The sequence below is a fragment of the Mizuhopecten yessoensis genome, unplaced genomic scaffold (assembly GCF_002113885.1).
Source record: "Mizuhopecten yessoensis strain PY_sf001 unplaced genomic scaffold, ASM211388v2 scaffold5979, whole genome shotgun sequence".
Lineage (NCBI taxonomy): Eukaryota > Metazoa > Mollusca > Bivalvia > Pectinida > Pectinidae > Mizuhopecten > Mizuhopecten yessoensis.
In genome coordinates this window covers 27,569-50,257 of record NW_018406319.1, presented here as the reverse complement: position 1 = coordinate 50,257, position 22,689 = coordinate 27,569, and the positions used below count along the sequence as shown (strand labels likewise).

Here is a 22,689-nt window from a genome sequence, read left to right as displayed (position 1 = left end):
ATATATTAGCCCACTTCATTCAAAATACTTTGTATAAATTTCGAGTAGGGAATTAATTTGTTTTCATTATTATAAGCATGATATAACATATTATACAAAACAAGATCCAATTTACTCTCTTTAGACTGTAATATTCTTAACCAATAACTAATCATTTTAGTTTTTATTTCAATTAAAAGGAGACATGTACCGAGTTCACCATAAACAATACAATTTGGTGTACTTTGTTATCAAACCTAACATCAATTTACAGAATTTTGAATGAAAACGTTCGAAAATCTGAGTGTTTTGGTAACCCCAGACTTCACATCCATACAGCAAGATAGGTTTATTATTTTATTAAAAATATCATAAATACATTGCTACATGCCAGTATTACTGATAGATGCCTCCGGGACCTGTAAGACTTAAATGCCCCCGGGACCAGCCTACACGTAGCCTGTAAGACGTAGATGCCTTCTGGACCAGCCTACATTTAGCCTGTAAGACTTAAATGCCTCCAGGACTAGTCTACATATAGCCTGTTAGACTTAGACGCCTCCGTGACATGCCTACTTGTAGCCTGTTACACTGAGATGCCCCCGTGACCAGCCTACTTGTAGCCTGTTAGATACCTCAATGACCAGCCTACATTTAGCCTGTAAGACTTAGATGCCTTCTGGACCAGCCTACTTGTAGCCTGTTACACTGAGATGCCCCCGTGATCAGCCTACTTGTAGCCTGTTAGATACCTCAATGACCAGCCTACATTTAGCCTGTAAGACTTAGATGCCTTCGGGACCAGCCTAGAATTAAATGCCTACATTAGCCGGTAACAGTTATCCACTGTCAATTGCCTTTGGATCTAATGAAACATGATGTTAACTGGTTGAATATTTGATGCTGACAAGTTTAGATATACGGTTTGGATTAGAAGTTATATATATCTATTTTTAACTGAAATAAATTTCATACGCCTACATTCTTTTGATAAACTAACCCAAAACGTTGACTTATTCTGTACAATCATCTGACCAATGACCTCCCTGTTTGTTTTGGTAATTTACCAGTCTTAGCTGTGGAAAAGGTGAGAGAAGGAATGATATATCGACACGAGAAAGTGAAATGAAGAGGTTTTTTTAATTACTTGTCACACACTCTTAATGACACTATACTATCATACAACATATTTAACACTAAAAGAAAATTAATGTTCGGCCAATGTTGAAGTATGAGACAACTGCTTTACATAAACAAATAAACCTATTTTATCTATAAGTCAGTTGTATGACGGTGTTCCGGTATTCTTCCGTGTACATTAAAAATTACCTCCATTGGTTACAATGTATATGGGTGCTATTTTGTTTTTTATGTTTTAGTGTTGATATTGTGTATATGTAATGTATATTAGGTTGTTGTCTGTCTATTTCGACTTTATTTCGTTAGAAATATAGTATTATTTCTTGGGTTACTTGATCAGATAGTTTCTACCATCATATTGTAACCTGGTCCAGCTGTAGGATGTTGTAAACTCTTTTCGTTCGTATGGAAGTGCGGTTTGTCACGAGAGCACCAGGAAAGAGTGGATTGCTGTTAAACGACGACCCCCTCCCTCCAAAGTATTAAGCTGTTGATATGTGAGAACTCCTCCACGACACCAGTATTACACTGTTGACAGGTAAGAACTCCTCCACAACACCAGAATTACACTGCTGACAGGTAAGAACTCCTTCACAACACCAGTATTACACTGTTGACAGGTAAGAACTCCTCCACGACACCCGTATTACACTGCTGACAGGTAAGAAATCCTCCACGACACCAGAATTACACTGCTGACAGGTAAGAACTCCTTCACAACACCAGTATTACACTGTTGACAGGTAAGAACTCCTCCACGACACCAGTATTACACTGTTGACAGGTAAGAACTCCTCCACGACACCCGTATTACATTGTTGACAGGTAAGAACTCCTCCACGACACCAGTATAACACTGTGGACAGGTAAAAACTCTCCTCATATATATGTTCAGTGACCTTGTTGATATCGACACGTATTGTCGAACCAGAAATGACCAGCAACATATGCTATTTTTTCAAATAACAAACCGTCATACTTCTAATGATCCGTTTGAAAACATTGAACCTTATATCAAACAATGACTTAGTGGCATACGACATCAACGTATATCAAACACCCATTTGCAGAACTAGTATATATTTTAACAGTTTCTTTCCTAGTATGATGTCTCGGTGGAATAGACCCGATTATAATTATTATAATTTGAGGTCGGTAAGTGAACTTAAAAAGCATCATGCCATTCTTCCTAATGCTGAGGATACATGTAAAAATGCTTTTAAATATGGAGGGACTAGATCTTTAAACGTCATTTTATGTCAACTTAGAAACCATGCAAGTCAATTAAATTCTGACCTTTTTAGAGACCATCTTACTAATAGCCCATCCTGTATATGTGGCAACTATGACGAAGATGTGGATCACTTCTTTCTATACCGCCCTAGGTATATACTCCAAAGACAAATCCTATTAGATTCTCTGTCTCATTTGTAGCTTTACATTCAATTAAACCTACATTTAAGTTTCGACTTAAACCTGATTGAGCATTTAATAAATAATACCAATATACTAACTAGGGGAAGTAACCACCTTAGTCATGATCCTAATTCTACTATTTGTGTGCGTGTTCAGAAATATATTGAGTCTACTAACAGATTTTGAAATAACTATTAATTCTAGTCCCAATGTGTATGTATACATGTCTATATGAATACTACTTTTTCGTGTTACAAATTGTTTAACTAACAATATTTCATATTTACTGTATTGAATGGAGGTTCCAGTTTTTGATATTAATATATATATATATATATTGTGAAATTTATAAAATTTGATTATTTACAAATGCAGTATACACACATTGCTTTCCATTTTGAAATATATTTTATATATACTGGTTAATATGTAAAGAAAAAATAACAAAAATCCCAACTGTATTTGTTTCACCTGTCATTTTATTTATTTTTTTATTTTGCTTAGTTCAGAGATAGAGACTATTAAGTATTAAGTATTAAGTACTATTTCATGTTCCAAGGCAGTTCTAATATGTTAATGTCTAAATTATAATTATGTTATTGTTTGAAATGTATGTAACCCAAAGGAGAGGGCTTGTATAGGCATAGCCTGTTGCCCAATTCCCATTGAATCATTTGAGTTGCTATAGTGAAAAGCTAAGATGGTAGTAAGTAAAAGCTACATGTTCTATTCACTTTTAAAAGTTAAATTCAGTGATGGTGTATCGGCGTTCCGATATGACATGGGCTCGCATAAGAATTGTAAAATTGTACGAGTGACTTCCCTTTAACCTGTACCATATACGCACCTGGTATATGGCTAAAAATAGAAACTCGTTTACCGCTTCACTCACCTCTTGTCAACAGTCCGCCAATGTCACGTTTTGCAAATATTGTGGGTCACGTTTCAAATTGTAAACGAAATAGTCCATATTATTATTGTACATTTGTATGTATTAACAAGATAAAACACTTATAATACGTACACAGTCATAGAGAACATAATATGTGGTACAAGTCTGGATTAGCCGTATGTTCTTGAATGGGGGATTTTAGCCACCGCCTCGTGGGAAAACTCGACTACACAAGGGCCGGACACATATACTATAGACTTATGTTTATATAATACTATTTATATTAGAACAAAATGCACATACATTTAGGCCGACCCATATGTGCACGTGTTCAAAATGTCATAAAGTGATACAGGTGAACTACTGGGAGAGATAAAGTATAATTCCAATTCAGCTGTATATAAGTATAAAAGAAAAATGGGAATATATTGATTGCTTTAAGGATGCGCTATAACTTCTGGATGTAATTGGATTTATATTTCAACTTGGACATGACAACATACAAGCATGGAATGTGTTTTGCTATGATATAGTGTGTATAACAGACATCGCCGTGTCGGGTTGTATGGTAAGTATACTGTGATTGTATATTATTGTTTTGAATGGCGACAATTAAATTCCTTTGTGATATTAACATTTACCCATTTTGATACTATCAACAAACCTCCGCAGTATAACGTATACACTGTGCGGGTTTATTTACAATACCGGGGTAGAAAGAAATGATAGGAATTTCTTTCGGTTAATTGAAAAAATCCCACCAGGTGTCTTTATCATGTGCATATTTCCCCATTTCTCTCTATGCATTCAACACTTATAACGCTCGATTGTAATCGTTCACAATCCACTCTACTACTTCTTCAACTCCACTCTACCACTACCTCAACTTCACTCTATTTCTACCTCAACTTCCCTCTAACACTATCACTACCTCAACTCCACACTACTACTACCTCAACTTCACTCTACCACTACCTCAACTTCACTCTACCACTACCTCACGTCACTCTACTACTAACTCCGCTCCACTCTACTACTACCTCAACTCCACTCTACTACTACCTCAACTCCACTCTACCACTACCTCACGTCACTCTACTACTAACTCCGCTCCACTCTACTACTACCTCAACTTCACTCTACCACTACCTCAACTTCACTCTACTACTACCTCAACTCCACTCTACTACTACCTCAAATCCACTCTATCACTACCTCAACTTCATTATATCACTTCCTCCACTCCACTTTACCACTACCTCGATTTCCCTCTACCACTACCTCTACTCCACTCTACTTCTACCTCCACTTTCCTCTACCACTACATCAACTCCACTCTACTACTACCTCAACTCCACTCTATCACTACCTCAACTTCATTTTATCACTTCCTCCACTCCACTTTACCACTACCTCAATTTCCCTCTACCACTACCTCCACTCCACTCTACTTCTACCTCCACTTCAATCTACCACTACCCCCATTCCACTCTGCTAATACCTCAACTCCACTCTACCACTACCTCAACTTAACTCTATCACTACCTCAAATTCCCTTTAACACTATCACAACCTCAACTCCACACTACTACTACCTCAACTTCACTCTACCACTACCTCACTTCACTCTACTACTAACTCCGCTCCACTCTACTACTACCTCAACTCCAATCTACCACTACCTCAACTTCACTCTACCACTACCTCAACTTCACTCTACCACTACCTCAACTCCACTCTACTACTACCTCAACTCCACTCTATCACTACCTCAACTTCATTCTATCACTTCCTCCACTCCACTTTACCACTACCTCAATTTCCCTCTATCACTACCTCCACTCCACTCTACCACTACCTCCACTCCACTCTACTACTACCTCAACTTCACTCTACCACTACCTCCACTTCACTCTACCACTACCTCAACTCTACTCTTCTTCTACCTCAACTCCACTATATCACTACCTCAACTTCATCCTATCACTACCTCACTTCACTCTACTACTAACTCCACTCCACTCTACTACTACCTCAACTCCACTCTACCACTACCTCAACTTCACTCTACCACTACCTCAACTCCACTCTACTTCTACCTCAACTCCACTCTATCACTACCTCAACTTCATTCTATCACTACCTCCACTCCACTTTACCACTACCTCAATTTCCCTCTACTACTACCTCCACTTCACTCTACCACTTCCTTAACTTCACTCTACCACTACCTCCACTTCACTCTACCACTACCTCAACTCCACTCTACTTCTACCTCAACTCCACTCTACTACTACCTCAACTTCACTCTATCACTACCTCAACTTTCCTCTATCACTACCTCCACTTCACTCTACCACTACCTCAACTTCATTCTATCACTACCTCCACTCCACTTTACCACTACCTCAATTTCCCTCTACTACTACCTCCACTTCACTCTACCACTACCTCAACTTCACTCTACCACTACCTCCACTCCACTCTACCACTACCTCCACTCCACTCTATCACTTCCTCAACTCCACTCTACCACTACCTCAACTCCACTCTACCACTACCTCCACTCCACTCTACTACCACCTCAACACCACTCTACCACTACTTCCACTCCACTCTACCACTACCTCATCTCGACTCTACTACTTCCTCCACTTCAATCTACCACTACCCCCCATTCCACTCTACTACTACCTCCAATCCACTTTACTACTACTACCTAAACACCACTACTTCCACTCCACTCTTCTACTGCCACCTCCACTCCACTCTTCACTCTACCACTACTCAACTTCACTCTACCCCTACCTCAACTTCATTCTATCACTACATCCACTACACTCTACCACTTCATCCACTTCACTATCACCACTACATCCACTACACTATCGCCGCTACATCCATCACTACATCCACTTCCCTCTACCACTACCTCATCTCGACTCTACTACTTCCTCCTCTTCAATCTACCACTAGCCCCCCACTTCCACTCTGCTAATACCTCAACTCCACTCTATCACTTCCTCAACTCCACTCTCCCACTACATCCACTACACTCTATCACTACATCCACTACACTATCACCACTACATCCACCACTACATCATTCCACTCTACTACTTCTTCAACTCCACTGTACCACTACCTCAACTTACCTCTACCACTCCCTCCACTCCTCTCTCCCACTACATTCACAACACTCTTCCACTGTCTACACTCTACCACTTCATCCACTTCACTATCACCACTACCCTCTATCACTCCATTCTATCACTTCATCCACTTCACTCGTCCACTACAACCACTTCATCCACTTCACTCGTCCACTACAACCACTTCATCCACTTCACTATCACCACTACATCCACTCCACTCTACTTCTACCTCCAATCCCCTCTACCACTATCTCTCCTCCACTACTCCATCCACTCCACTATTACCTCCACACCCTCCACCTCATCCCCTACACTATCACCACTACATCCACTACACTCTATCACTACATTCTATCATTACGTACACTCAACTCTTCCTCTACTCCACTATTACATCCCCTTCACTCTACCACTCCCTCCAATCCACTCTACCACTATCCACTACCTCAACTTCATTTTACCACTCCCTCAACTTAACTCTACCACTACCTCGAATTCCCTCTACCACTACTTCAACTCCACTCTACTACTGCCCACTTTACTACTACTGCCTAAACACCACTACTTCCCCTCCACTCTCCCACTACATCCACTCCACTCCACCACTACCTCCAATACACTACTACATCCACTCCACTCCACCACTACCTCCACTGCATGCTACCATTACGTACAATCCACGCTACCACTATCTCTACTCCACTACAACATCCACTTCACTCCACCACTACCTCCACTGCATGCTACCATTACGTACACTCCCCTCTACCCCACTACCTCCACTCCACGCTACTACTACCTCAACTTCTACCACTACCTCCCCTCAACTTCATTTTACCACTACATCAACTTCCATCTATCAGTACCTCCATTCAACCCTACCACTACATCCACTCCTCTCTGCTACTACCTCCACTCGACTCTACTACTTCCTCTACTTCAATCTACCACTACCTCCAATCCCCTCTACCACTATCTCCCCTCCTATCTACTACTCCATCCACTCCACTATTACCTCCACACCCTCCACCTCATCCCCTACACTATCACCACTACACTCTATCACTACATTCTATCATTACGTACACTCAACTCTACCTCTACTCCACTATTACATCCACTTCACTCTACCACTACCTCCAATTCCCTCTACCACTTCCTCCACTTCACTCTACCACTACCTCCACTTCACTCTACCACTACTTCCACTCCACCCTATCACTACCTCAACTCCACTCTACCACTACATCCACTACATCCACTACATCCACTACACTATGACCACTACATCCACTACCCTATCACCACTACATCCACTACACTATCTACACCACATTCACTACACTATCACCGCTACATCCACTACCCTCTACCACTACATCCACTACATCCACTACACTATGACCACTACATCCACTACCCTATCACCACTACATCCACTACACTATCTACACTACATTCACTACACTATCACCGCTACATACACTACACTCTACCACTACATCCACTACATCCACTACATCCACTACACTATGACCACTACATCCACTACCCTATCACCACTACATCCACTACACTATCTACACTACATTCACTACACTATTCTACCACTACCTCCAATCCACTCTCCCACTATCTCCCCTCCTATCTACTATTGCATCCACTCCCCTCTACCACTACCTCCACTACATTCTATGATTACGTACACTCAACTCTACCTCTACTCCACTCCTACATCCACTTCACTCTACCACTACCTCCACTCCACTCTACCACTCCCTCCACTACATTCTATCATTACGTACACTCAACTCTACCCTTCATTCTACCATTACGTACACTTCACTCTACCACTACCTCCATCCACTTTACCACTACCTCAATTTCCCTCTACTACTACCTCCACTTCACTCTACCACTACCTCAACTTCAGTCTACCACTACCTCCACTCCACTCTACCGCTTCCTCAACTCCACTCTACCACTACTTCAACTCCACTCTACCACTACCTCCACTCCACTACTACATCCACTTCACTCTACCACTTCCTCCAATCCACTCTACCACTATCTCCACTCCTATCTACTATTGCATCCACTCCACTCTACCACTACCTCCACTACATTCTATCATTACGTACACTCAACTCTACCTCTACTCCACTACTACATCCACTTCACTCTACCACTACCTCCAATTCCCTCTACCACTTCCTCCACTTCATTCTACCATTACGTACACTTCACTCTACCACTACCTCCACTCATTTCTACCACTTCCTCAACTGCTCTCTACTACTACCTGAACTCCACTAGACTACTACCTCAACTCCACTGTACTACTAACTCAACTCCACTCTACCACTACCCCCGCTCTACCACTACATCCACTTCACTCGACCACTACCTCCAATACACTACTACATCCACTTCATTCTACAACTATCTGAACTTTCCTCTACCACTTCCTCCACTTCATTCTACCATTACGTACACTCCACTCTACCACTACCTCCACTCCACTACTACATCCACTTCACTCTACCAATACGTCCAATACACTACTACATACACTTAACTCTACCACTACCTCAACTTAACTCTACCACTACCTCCACAGTACTTTATCACTACCTACACTCCACTCTATCACTACCTCCATTCCACTCTACCACTTCCTCAACTTCACTCTACCACTATATCAACTCCACTCTACCATTACCTCAACTCCACTCTACCACTACCTCCACTCCTCTCTACCACTACATCCACTACACATTCGACACTACATACATTACGTTCGGCGCTACCACTAACTCCACTTCACTCTACCACTATCAACTCCAATCTACCATTACCTCAACTCCCCTCTACCACTACATCCACTCCTCCCTACACTTCATCCACTACACTCTACCACTGTCTACATCCCACTTTACCACTCCCTCCACTTCACTCTACCACTATATCAACTCCACTCTACCATTACCTCAACTCCACTCTACCACTACATCCACTCCTCCCTACACTTCATCCACTACACTCTACCACTGTCTACATCCCACTTTACCACTACCTCCACTTCACTCTACCACTATATCAACTCCATTCTACCATTACCTCAACTCCACTCTACCACTACATCCACTCCTCCCTACACTTCATCCACTACACTCTACCACTGTCTACATCCCACTTTACCACTCCCTCCACTCCTCTCTACCACTACATCCACTACACATTCGACACTACATCCATTACGTTCGGCGCTACCACTACCTCCACTCCTCTCTACCACTACATTCACAACACTCTTCCACTGTCTACACTCTACTCTATAAATACATCCCCTACATTATCCCACTACCTCCATTCCACCAATACCTCCACTCCTCTCTACCACTACATCCACTACACATTCGACACTACATACATTACGTTCGGCGCTACCACTAACTCCACTTCACTCTACCACTATCAACTCCAATCTACCATTACCTCAACTCCACTCTACCACTACCTCCACTCCTCTCTACCACTAAATCCACTACATTCTACCACTGTCTACACTCCACTCTAAAACCACATTCTCCCACTACCTCGATTCCACCACTACCTCCACTCACCCATTACTTCCATTCCATTCTACCACTACTTCTACGTCTCTCTACCACTACATCCACTACACTATCACCACTACATCCACTACACTATCTACACTACATTCACTACACTATCACCGCTACATCCACTACACTCTACCACTACATCCACTACATCCACTACATCCACTACATCCACTACACTATGACCACTACATCCACTACACTATCACCACTACATCCACTACACTATCACCACAACATCCACTACACTATCACTACATCCACTACATCCACCACTACATCCACCACTACACTATCACCACTACATCCCCTTAACTATCAACACTACATCCACCACTACATCCACCACAACATCCACTACATCTACCACTATATCCACTACATCCGCTACACTATCACCACTACATCCACTACTTCATCCACTACATCCGCTACACTATCACCACTACATCCACTACACTCTACCACTACATCCACTACATCCGCTACACTATCACCACTACAGCCACCACTACGTCCACTACACTATTACCACTATCTCCACTCCCCTATCACCACTACAGCCACCACTACGTCCACTACACTATTACCACTATCACCTCTACACTATCACCACTACATCCACTTAACTATCAACACTACACCCACCCCTACATCCCCCACAACATCCACTACATCTACCACTATATCCACTACATCCGCTCCACTATCACCACTACACCCACTCCTTCATCCACTACATCCGCTACCCTATCACCACTACATCCACTACACTACCACCACTACAGCCCCCACTACATCCACTACATCCACCCCTACATCCACTACACTATCCCCACTACATCCACTACACTATCATCACTCCATCCACTACACTATCACCACTACATCGACTACACTATCACCACTCCATCCCCTACACTATCATCCCTACATCCCCTACACTATCACCCCTACATCCACCACTACATCCACTTCCCTCTACCACTACATCTACTTCATCCACTGCACTATCACCACTACATCCACTACAATATCATCACTACATACACTACACTATCACCACTACATCCATTACACTATCACCACTACATCCACTTAACTATCAACACTACATCCCCCACTACATCCACTACACTATTCCCACTATCCCCACTACACTATCACCTCTACATCCACCACTCCATCCACTACACTATTCCCACTATCACCACTTCCCCATCACCACTACATCCACTACACTATCCCCACTCCACCCACTACACTCTACCACTACATCAACTACATCCACCACTACATCCACCACACCATCCACTACATCTCCCACTACATCCACTACATCCACCCCTACATCCACTACACTATCACCACAACAGCCACCACTACATCCACTTCACTATTACCACTATCGCCACTACACTACCACCACTACATCCACTACACTCCACCACTACACCCTCTACATCCACCACTACATCCACTGCACTCTTCAACTGCATCCACTTGGTTCTACCACTACATCCACTTCACTCTACCACTACATCTNACCATTACATCCACCACTACATCCACTACACTATCACCACTACATCCACTACACTCTATCACTACATCCACTACATCCACCACTACATCCACTTCACTCTACCACTACATCCACTTCATTCACTACACTATCACCACTACATCCACTACACTCTACCACTACATCCACTACATCCACCACTACATCCACTGCACTCTTCAACTGCATCCACTTGGTTCTACCACTACCTCCACTCCACTCCACTCTACCACTACATCCACTACATTATATCACTACATCCACTACACTCTACTGTACTATCCCCAAACAATCTTCAAGAATTTTGATGTTTGATGCAAGGACGTTTTGTGGGGTCAGTTTTTTAGTGTGTACCATCATCTTGGTTGGTAATTTTCCAAGAGTTGATTACTACCTACACTTCAGGATAGGTCAATACAAATCAACTGTTACAAAGTGTCAGGTCCCTGTAATCATATGAACAGTCTTTTAGAGGGCTTTATACATTTACGTACAGACCCCAAACTTTAAAAAAAAGTTCTTGACTTAACCACTGTTTTGATAGTGTCATTCCAAGATAGTTTTGCTATTGTCGAAAACCTGAGCCACCTTGTTTGAATAATGTTTGACCGATGCCGAATCCTGCCTGCTTGTTGACCGCCTTACTACTTCGGACACTGTTTGTCCTGTCCGTAACGCTTGTTTGTGTACATGTTTTTATTGTGAATGAGTCCAACATAAAGATCTCCTATTCAACTCTTTTGATTGGGCGGAGACAATTATTTCTGACTTATTGTGAATGTGCTGTACAGTACATGAAAACACCTATAATTTTAGGGGTTAGAGCCTGTATTCAACAACAGTCAGGGACCTTGGAATTTGTAAAAGCTATATTTGGACCTAAAATAAGGTGTTTAGAGTAATTTTACACGTTTGAGGGGTATTGATCAAAACCCCACAAACGTGTAAAATACGTTTAGGTACAAAAATAGTGTACCTAAAAATAGCTGTAACTATCTTAGGTCCCTGTGTTTACAACATACACTAATCTCTATCTATTCTATGTGACATTCATTCTAAGAGATAAAATGATGTAAATCTTCACAATTTGACGTCACATTCTTCTACATTTAAAGTAGGGTGTAGTCACCTGTTCGATTTGTAAGGTCAAGTTCGACATGTCAATGTTTCATATTAAGGACGGTCGTTAGGTGCACTCGTACTGGCACACTTTTGTATCGACACACGAACACGGTGACCACAAAGTATTTAGAGAGGAAGGATGAATATCTATATATAACTTGTTTTGAAGAACATTTACAAACTTCTTGATTTAAAATGCTCCTTTAGCACATCCTAGTGGTGTAACCCTTCACGACACTCCACAGTGCCGACGAAATCTGGTAACTATGTTATCGATGTTTTGTTGTGTGTTTTTAGGTCACCTGAGCTTTGCTCAAATGACTTATTCTAATCGCTTTCCGTCCGTCGTCGTGCGTCGTGCGTCGTCCGTCAACTTTTTACATTTTCAACTTCTTCTCAAGAACCAGTCGATGGATTTTTGTCAAACTTGGTCAGAATCATCCTTGGTAGATGAGGCTACAAAATTGTAAAATTGGGATTCCAACCCCAACCCCTGGGGCCAGGGCGGGGCCCCAAAGGAAAAAATAACCAATATTTCAAAAATCTTCTTCTCCAGGCTCAGCGATACTACATTCATTTTCAGTGCATGGAAAGAAAGATCATCAGGGGCTTTATTTAAATTGTCAATTTCAGGACCCCGAGCTATTCGTTCTCCATTGGGGAGGTGGTTAAGTTTACCATAGTTTATTTAGGGAAATAACACTTTTGGGTATAATTTATCCATTTTCAACCGAAAATTACTCAAACTTAGTCAGAATCATATTTGGTGAATGAGGGTATTACATTGTAAAATTGTATTTCACTTGGTTTACATGCTGATTTCCACATCACATCTAATCAATAAAATAAAGCCACTAGAACCTATGATGTAACTCAGGTGACCGTTAAGGTCTTGGGACTCTTGTTTATAATATGTTTTTGTTAATAAGGGCCCGCATTGGATATTTGTGTGCCCTATACAGTATCCATCTGTCTTTGATATGGTGATTCATTGTATTTAATGTAGATGTACGATAGGGATTTATAAAAAAAGGTCAAGGTTACTGCTACTTGAAATAGACCGGGGAGGGGTTGCGGTCAGGCAAATGGCGGGTTCCTTTCCTGTCAGTGTTTCATTTACGTTACAAAATAAAATAATTCAGCCATACAGCGGCAAATCAAGTTACCAACATATATTTACGTACCTACTTAGATTTCAAAATATGTCAAGAAAACAATCGCTGGGTTCCACTTATTAGCTAGGCAGGACACGTTCCATAGGTCTGGTTTGGTTTAGTTTTGTTTAACGTCCTATTAACAGCTAAGGTTATGTAAGGACGTGCCTCCATGTGTGTAGTGTATGCGTGCTTGCGTGTGTGTATGCATGAGACAGGGTATGTTGGTGTGCTTGCCACCTTGTGATAGTGTGGATCTGATGCCTACTTTATGGTGCTATCTCACTGAAATACCATGCCGATGTCACCCAGAACTGACAGCGGGTGAACCAGTTGTTGCGCCATTCACCTAAACGCTGAACGTTAAGCAGGGAATACTAACTACCATTTTTAAGGACTTGGGACAGAACCCATTGCCTTCCTCACCTGGGCGAACGCTCAATATTAAGGCCAAACGTGAGTTATTGCCAAGCAAGGTGCTAGGAAATAAAAGGTAGAAAGAAAGAAAAAGGTGCGAAATATTGCATTGTGTGCAGCAGATTTATTTTGGTGCCTTTTGTGTCCCCAAATATAGAGGACACCAAGGCAATTCTCCAATTCTGCATGGGGGTTCCCGCATCAGTCGCCTCCAAAGATACATGCAGTGGGTAACAGCATGTGTATTCTTTTCCCGATCCCCCACCTGCAGGGCTGGGAGTTTAATTATAGATATTCGTATACTATTTTGGTGGGGGTGGGGTTTATCTCCCATCTGGGGAATCATCACAGACTACGACGGACTTTGTTTCCACCATTTATTTAAAACAACAGCAACCGTAGCACAAACAAGACGTAACGTAGAAAACACCCTACAATGACACAATAACACACGTATAAGAGACTGACTCAATGTTTCACTGAAATACTACATTATACACCATACAATGTATTTATAAAGTATAAAACCTATCAAACTAATTATATTTATTATCTATAATTATACGGTAATTAATACTATATAATTTAGCTCCGTCACATATTCCATTATTATAGTGGCATTACTTGTAAAACTATGTGGCTCTATGGCCTATTTAATCGACTAATTAAATACTATCAATAATATACAATATCTGAAATACATTTTATTATTAATTACATTACATTAATTAAACGTGAACTTACTCTATCATTCCGACAGGGGCTAGCTCCGTGCTTGTACACTACACAGGTCACTACACAGGTCTACTCGAATTCCATTTCACACCTGGACCAAAATATCCTTTACTATGGGGTCATAATAATCATTAGACGGTTATAGCTAGTTAACATAATGTTTAATTGGTATTTAAGTTTATTACTTAAAATAGAATGGTCTCTAACATAGCCAATACTTTCCCGATATTCATTATACAGGTTGACCAATGCTAAAAATGGCAGGTAGAAGTAATTGGCTCAATAAAGCTTATTTTGAGATATAAAGTTATTAAAAGTTAGGGAGCTTCTTTGAAACAACCATGGGACAATATTTCCTTATTATAAAACATATGTAACACCCAAACGCATACCTGGTTCTCTTCTAAATTCTGGTATCAAAATGTTACACCCAGCATGGCTGCCAGTTTCTTGCACACAGAGGTAGAAAGCATGCAGGTGAGGGATACAGTTGAGGTGGCAGTCACATGACCAACAGGTACTTTATATATAGGTCACAGGTCACAGGACAGGTAAACATACACAGAAGCACATGGGACTGTTGACATCTGAACACATGGACAATGTTACATACATGACAGCACCATACACCACTATACCATACAACCTATGACATCATTACTTTAAACATTACTGTCACACTTGATATACTATACACATATTATGGACATTACCTAATGGCGGGAGTTATATATTTTGTATGTATTTCTGTAAAACCATGTAGTTAAAACTGTGAAACACCAGACAGGCTGTCTCCGCGACACTATCTATATATCATATAATTCAAAAAAAATCTTAAGTCAGTTTCTTGTAAAATACAATGTTTTTCTCTCAGATGAATACACCAACAGGAATTTCAAAAACTACGTATCAGTTTCCCATCTGTGTAATCAGACTCCTAGCTGTATAAAATACTTAATTGTCAGACAGTTTTGATGCATTGTATGACATATTTACATACCGAGTTTACTCACCGACTCTTACCGTAAACTGCACACACCGACAGTCCTATCGTACACAGCCAATACAGCAGAAATCTAAACTCTCTTAGAGCTGGAACACAGACAAATATCACACAAACTGTCAGTCCTATCGTACACAGCCAATACAGCATAAATCTTAACTCTCTTACAGCTGGAACACAGAAAAATATCACACAAACTGTCAGTCAATAAAGTGAACATGAACTTTTACAATGACAAATGTTATAACATACAACCACTTGTAGACGAAATATCATAAACCTATGCTATAAACGAAATATCATAAATTTATGTTATTGAGGAAACACCATAAACGTATGTCATTGCCAAACTATCATACAATTGTGTTATTGATTTTTAAATTTATGTTATAGACGAAATATCATAAATTTACGTTATAAACAGGATATCATAAATTTATGTCATAGACGAATTATCATGAACTTGTGTTATAGACGAGATATCATAAAATTATGTTATAGACGTAATATCATAAAGTATAAATTACGATCTTCTGTTATACGCTCCGTTATAAATTCACCCGGCATGAAGTACAGTTGAACTTAAGTCACGCCGTCCGTCTTTGGGGTTTTACTTTAAACGAGTTCTTCTAAAGAAATATAACGCCTCGAGTCATATTTTCTATGTAGCTTGTTGGGTTGAATAATCGATTTTGAACTTCATTCAAAAATACACAGGCAAAATGAGTTTTAAGTTTTTAATGGGTCAAATGTAAACATTTGTAGATTAATAAGAAAACAAATATGATGATTTTCATAAGTTCCATTAGGTCAAAGGTCCTGAGTTTTGGTCAGTAGGTATATGGGATGGAGTATTATGAAGTGTCCTCATACAAACACGAGAAGTCTAAAGTAGTCTTAAGCTATCTTTATATAGTAGCGATATCTAAATTACATAAGCTATCTTTATATAGTAGCGATATCTAAATTACATAAGCTATTTTTATATAGTAGCGTTATCTAAATTACATAAGCTATCTTTATATAGTAACGATATCTAAATTACATAAGCTAGCTTTATATAGTAGCGATATCTAAATTACATAAGCTATCTTTATATAGTAGCGATATCTAAATTACATAAGCTAGCTTTATATAGTAGCGTTATCTAAATTACATAAGCTATCATACTTAATTAACTTCTTGTATTTAATTTCTATATGAGATATCTTATATACTATATATATATAAGATTCATATTTAGAAATTAAATGACACGCTATTTTAGATGTATATCATTTAATTGCCTTTATACGATATCTTCTTCATTGTGAAATCGTGTTACTGTAATTAATAATTAAGATACATAATTAAGATATCTCATATAGTAGCGAGATATCAATTTTACAATGTATCTTATATACTTAATTAACATATTGTATTTAATTTGTATATGAGATATCTTAAATAGCATATCAGATGTATGTGGATTTGCAAAACCACTATAGTCATATATATATATATATTACGCAGATTTTGAATAAGAAAATGAATGGTAAGTGAATTTAATTGATAAATGGTTTTGATATGATGTGCCCTTGGATGATATATGTGGTTTTATAAATTGTCAATAAAATGTCCTACATGTACAATGTTTAATAAACACCTAGCTGTTTTAATACACTAAATGCTACGGAATGCTCTATGTAAACGTTTAAGTTATAACGATCATCAGGCCCTTAAATGTATATGTTTCTGTGGCATTTAACTGTGGCGTTTTGGTTTCAAATAGCCACAACCATCTTGGTTTGAAGCCGGGGCACCTCTCTACAATTAATAAAAGCATTTCCCGCTTGACCCAGGTATAGATACAGTTAAGATAATGTGTCATGTCGTAGCTTTCAGTTTAAAAGAGATTGAGATGAAATAATGGTAGTGAACAGTTATTATAATATTTTTAAATTGTCTAATTAAATGTACAGACTAGGTTAACTTCACTATGTCCCATTTTGATATCATAGGTACAAGTTCAATATATCAAAATTGCATAATATGGAGTGATACTCCATATTGCCCTGGTTTGTATTCATATATATGTATTAATCCTATTCTATAATTTGCAGTATCTTATTCTTATTCTAATTCCATTCTTTCTAGAAAATATTTTTTACAAAATTTGACTTTGTTAAATGATTTCGGTATCATTTTTTTAATTTCACACTATTTTATATTCTGTCTAATTTCATTCTATGTCACTAGATAGTGTTTTAATCCTAAGTAATTCTTGTGTGATATACATGCATTCACTATTACCTGTGTCTTTTATAAACCTATTCTGAATACTTCTTATCTGTGATCACATTTATTACTTTTCACATTTACACTTTTCTGATATATTTATTGTATCAAAGTGTCTTGTCCCGGGCCTTTGTTGGAAGGGGGATCCATATCAGGGAGAAACCTGGGATAGGATATTTTCTTTTTCTGTGATAATTATTGCTTTTTATTAATATATGGGAGTATCTTCTTTTACTTGTGATATAACGTGTTAGTGTTATTTTACAAATGTTTGTCACAATAAAAGGTCTCAAGAACTAATGTCCTTTGTTTACATGTATGCGACTTTATATAAAGTTTCTTGAACCTTAATTTCGATATTTAATTTGAGGTCCTTAAATATGACTTATAATTAAGAGGGGTGGGAAAGGGAAGGATTAACATTTTCAGGTGACTTTAACCTTAATTTCATAAGCCCCATATCACCAAATCCATTATGTGGAGTTACATTTAGGCATCTTTATAATAAACCGATGCAAACCTAACTTTTAAGGATATAGCGAGGATATAGAGCTTTCATTAAGTTACATTTTAATTCCCTTGATCAATACAGAGAAAATGGGGACACATTTTATTATTAATTTCAATATTGTTAGTATGTGTGTGTTCTTGTTTCATTTTTGTTTTTACTATGGAAATAATACACTATCTCAATCTCATATCTCAATAGAAGAAAATAACTATCAAATTACAACTTAGGTGACCGTTGACGCTTTTTCGCCTCATGTTGCATGAGTATAATGTACTTCAATGTGTGCCAATAATATCATACATACATATACCATCGTAGGTACCTATAGACACATGTCATGAATGGTATAAGCTGCTTACGTACTTCTCATATGATATGCGTTCAGTACGTTTCGGGCATGCCTAACTCATCAGACGGTGTACTTATTGTAGACTGGTCTCACACAGAAGCTTTGCCGTTGGTGTGTGTCAATCTAACGACAGCAGGCCAGTCCGTACGATGATCGTTTCTGTGCACATGTGTATACATTAAAGGGACATCACGTGAAAAGGCGTTTTTTTAAAGAATGTATGTATTGTATGCACTTCCACTTATGTTACCTCGCTATCCCCATATTCATAGTCCGTTCCAAATGTCCAGTTTGACCACTAAGATTGTTCGGGAAAGCCCGGCTAAAAATAGCGCCGATAACGTCACCTGATTAGGCAGCAAACACAAGTGGTGCGAGCGAGATGAAACGGTTTACAAAGGGGCCCTCAGAGAGGGGCCGTCAGGCAACTGCAACTTCTTACCGCACTATGAAACCAAGTTATATGATTTCTAATTCCGTATTCAAACTTATTGAACAGTAATTATTCATCATCAGAAGTTAATTGCACACTTGCCAATATTAAGAATTTAAATTTATTTAGCTTTTAACATAAATTTGTTGCCAATAAAATTAAACAAAGGATGGGGCACAAGTTTTTACAATTTATCACAGCCTTCTCCCGTGACCGGTACAGGTGGTACGGGGCTAAACACTCCCTCAACAATGGGACAAACCTTTCTGTAAAAAGGAATATTCACGAGACGAATATCCCTTTTCAAATGTTTACATAAAGTGCATATATGCAATGACAAACTACACGCGAATATAAAAAGGAAACGTTTGTGAATTTATTTATTACATTAAACAACTCAATGTCTTTGGCCATTTTTTTTCTAGACCATGAATATAAATCTATGTATACTCTCTTTCCCACTTTCACTGTCTCCAAACGCTAACATTTAGGAAGTCATATTAACCATCACACACAATAAACTGTATGGCAAAACCACTACGTGTACATGTAGAATATGTGTCAATAAGGAACGTGTTGAGATACTTGATAATTATATTTTTTCAATACTTTACAGAGATTAAAGCATACTTTTAAATGGACCTTTTTATGCTGAGACAACTTTTCTTTAATCAGTTCCTTTGGTCCGAAACAGAAGCCGTAGTTATCGGCAGCACGCGCCATTTTTATAACGTAATCAAATATTTTTTCCCCTGTTTTCAATACGTATTCCGATTCTATCTGAAGTCGAAAATTTATTCTTTATAGAGAAAAGGTTGTTACATGATCATACATTCTAAGTCAACATCATATGAAAACATGAACTGTTGAAAAATTACGATTTAAAAAAAAAGTGTTATGCGATCCTATTTACTAGAAGTAGGTTCTCCTTCCTCAGTTATTCATCCTGGTCCGTCATTTTGACATTTTTAATCTAGCTGCGATAACGTAGCTTTCTGACGAAGAGCGATTTTTTTTTTATATATTGCGTCGTCGCGCCAGGGCAGGCCGGGTATTATATTAGTACTAATTTAAAACTTGCATGTCAAAACAAAAAACAATCGTTTAATTCAGCAATATAATTAAATCATACCATTTTACTGATCCCGGTAATATTATAAATTATGTAAATCTAATAGCGCACGTATCTCATTTGACCCCGAGCACCGACAGAGGATCAGAGAACAGAATACGCCGTGGCCATCACAGCAGTTATCCCTTGGGGGGCCTCATGGCAAAATCAAACTAACCAGTCACTTATCCCTTTCGTTTGCATAAACCACTGTATAATTATAAAAAACACAAAGTAAACTCTCTCCGATACATGCCCATTAACATATTAAACTAAGTTCATCTGTGTTCAAACTCACACAATGATACTAGCGAGGTTAATAGTTTTAGATATTTATTCATAACATAAACAGCGCTAGCATTTCTGTCGATTTTATTTCAGCTTAACCGGCCGCTATCCGGAAGAAAACATGCACCGTACTGACTGCTAGGGCAGTTATTTTCTGCTTTGAATACTTCCCACTGGCAATAATGATTCCGTAACGTACCCCTTGCGCTATCTTTTGACCATTTGGCAACTATTCGCTTCGTAGCTGACACGGTACAACACTTTTCTTTGGCTTACTTCACACGGCCAGTCATTTTGTTTACAAAGAAATGGTGTGCTATGCGCATGCGCTAGTAGAGGGAAATCCCTGAACAAAACGTTGGTCAGACAGGTAGAAATACCGATGATTATCTTAGATTTAATCATTTTTATGAATCTATTTCAGCCAAATCCGATCGGCATTTTCCATAAGGAGTCTCACTTGATATGTTTATGTAGTATTTGGAAAAAAGACAAAAAAAAAGTTACTTCAGCGTGATGCCCCTTTAAACTTGACCTCAACAAAATTCATTTCGTTGTTGTGACCCACTTACCGACTATGCAACCGTGTGCAATGACCCGGTGAGTGCCGCATGGAGGTCAACTCGCATATAGTGCGTCTGCCAGAGTAACACGTTTCCTACGCTCACGTTTATCGTCTCAACACGTGACGACAGAGCATTGTAAACATAGCACAGCAGTACACGTTCTGGATTGTCACGTTTTCACATTATCTTCTTAACCTATGCAAGGCAATACTCATTCTCCGTTTGTTAACATTTGGAGTTACGGTCTATTCTTTTAGACAATTCCTATATATACACATTTTGTACGAAAGAATTGTGTTCATGCAGTGCGCCGCAACCTATAGGGCAGAGGGACGGGATTCCAAAATAACAATTTGAGTTAAAGACCTAAACACGCCGTCTTCTGCTCCAGGTGTAATAATTTATCAAGTGATTATATTGTCAGAGTATAAACAATAAACAAGAAATATCTTTCATTATTTTTTTTATTATAAACGGCACAGGGATCATCCGTGTAACTACAGGTCTGAAATAGCTGTGGTTATATATGTAGTTCACCTTTATTAGCTCACCTGGTCCAAAGGACCAAGGTGAGCTTCTTCTTCTTAACCACTGATTGGAATTTGACTAAATTTGACTGGAAGCATCCTTAGGTGGTGGGGAATCAAAATTGTACAAATGGTGGGGCTGACCCCCCAGGGGGCTGAGGGGCGGGGCAAAAAGGGGGCAATTTGGCTATATTGCTTTAAGCGACTTCTTCTCTGGAACTAAGAGATGGATATCAACCATATTTGCCTGGAAGCATCCCTAGGTGGTGGAGATTCAAAATTGTACAAATGGTTGGGCTGACCCCCCAGGGGGCTGAGGGGCGGGGCCAAAAAGGGGGCAATTTGGCTAGATTGCTATAAACGACTTCTTCTGTAGAACTATGCACTGGATATCAATCATATTTAATCAAAAGCATTCATGGGA

General features: G+C 39.2%; 1 protein-coding gene and 1 long non-coding RNA gene across 2 annotated transcripts in view; one reads left to right on the top strand and one right to left on the bottom strand.

Annotated features, from left to right (window-relative positions):
- The first annotated feature begins 3,737 nt into the window (after positions 1-3,737).
- LOC110451376 overlaps positions 3,738-22,689 on the top strand; it is a 32,018-nt gene continuing 13,066 nt past the window's right edge. The window contains exon 1 of the mRNA XM_021499349.1: positions 3,738-3,995. Coding sequence (XP_021355024.1) covers positions 3,993-3,995 — 3 coding nt within the window. The 5' untranslated portion in view covers positions 3,738-3,992. The remainder of the gene's footprint in view (positions 3,996-22,689) is intronic.
- Positions 14,591-15,712, bottom strand: LOC110451378. Its single transcript, XR_002463066.1, has 3 exons — positions 15,593-15,712; positions 15,210-15,291; positions 14,591-14,896 (listed from the first exon to the last, which is right to left on the bottom strand). It is a non-coding gene; the product is annotated as an uncharacterized LOC110451378 (long non-coding RNA).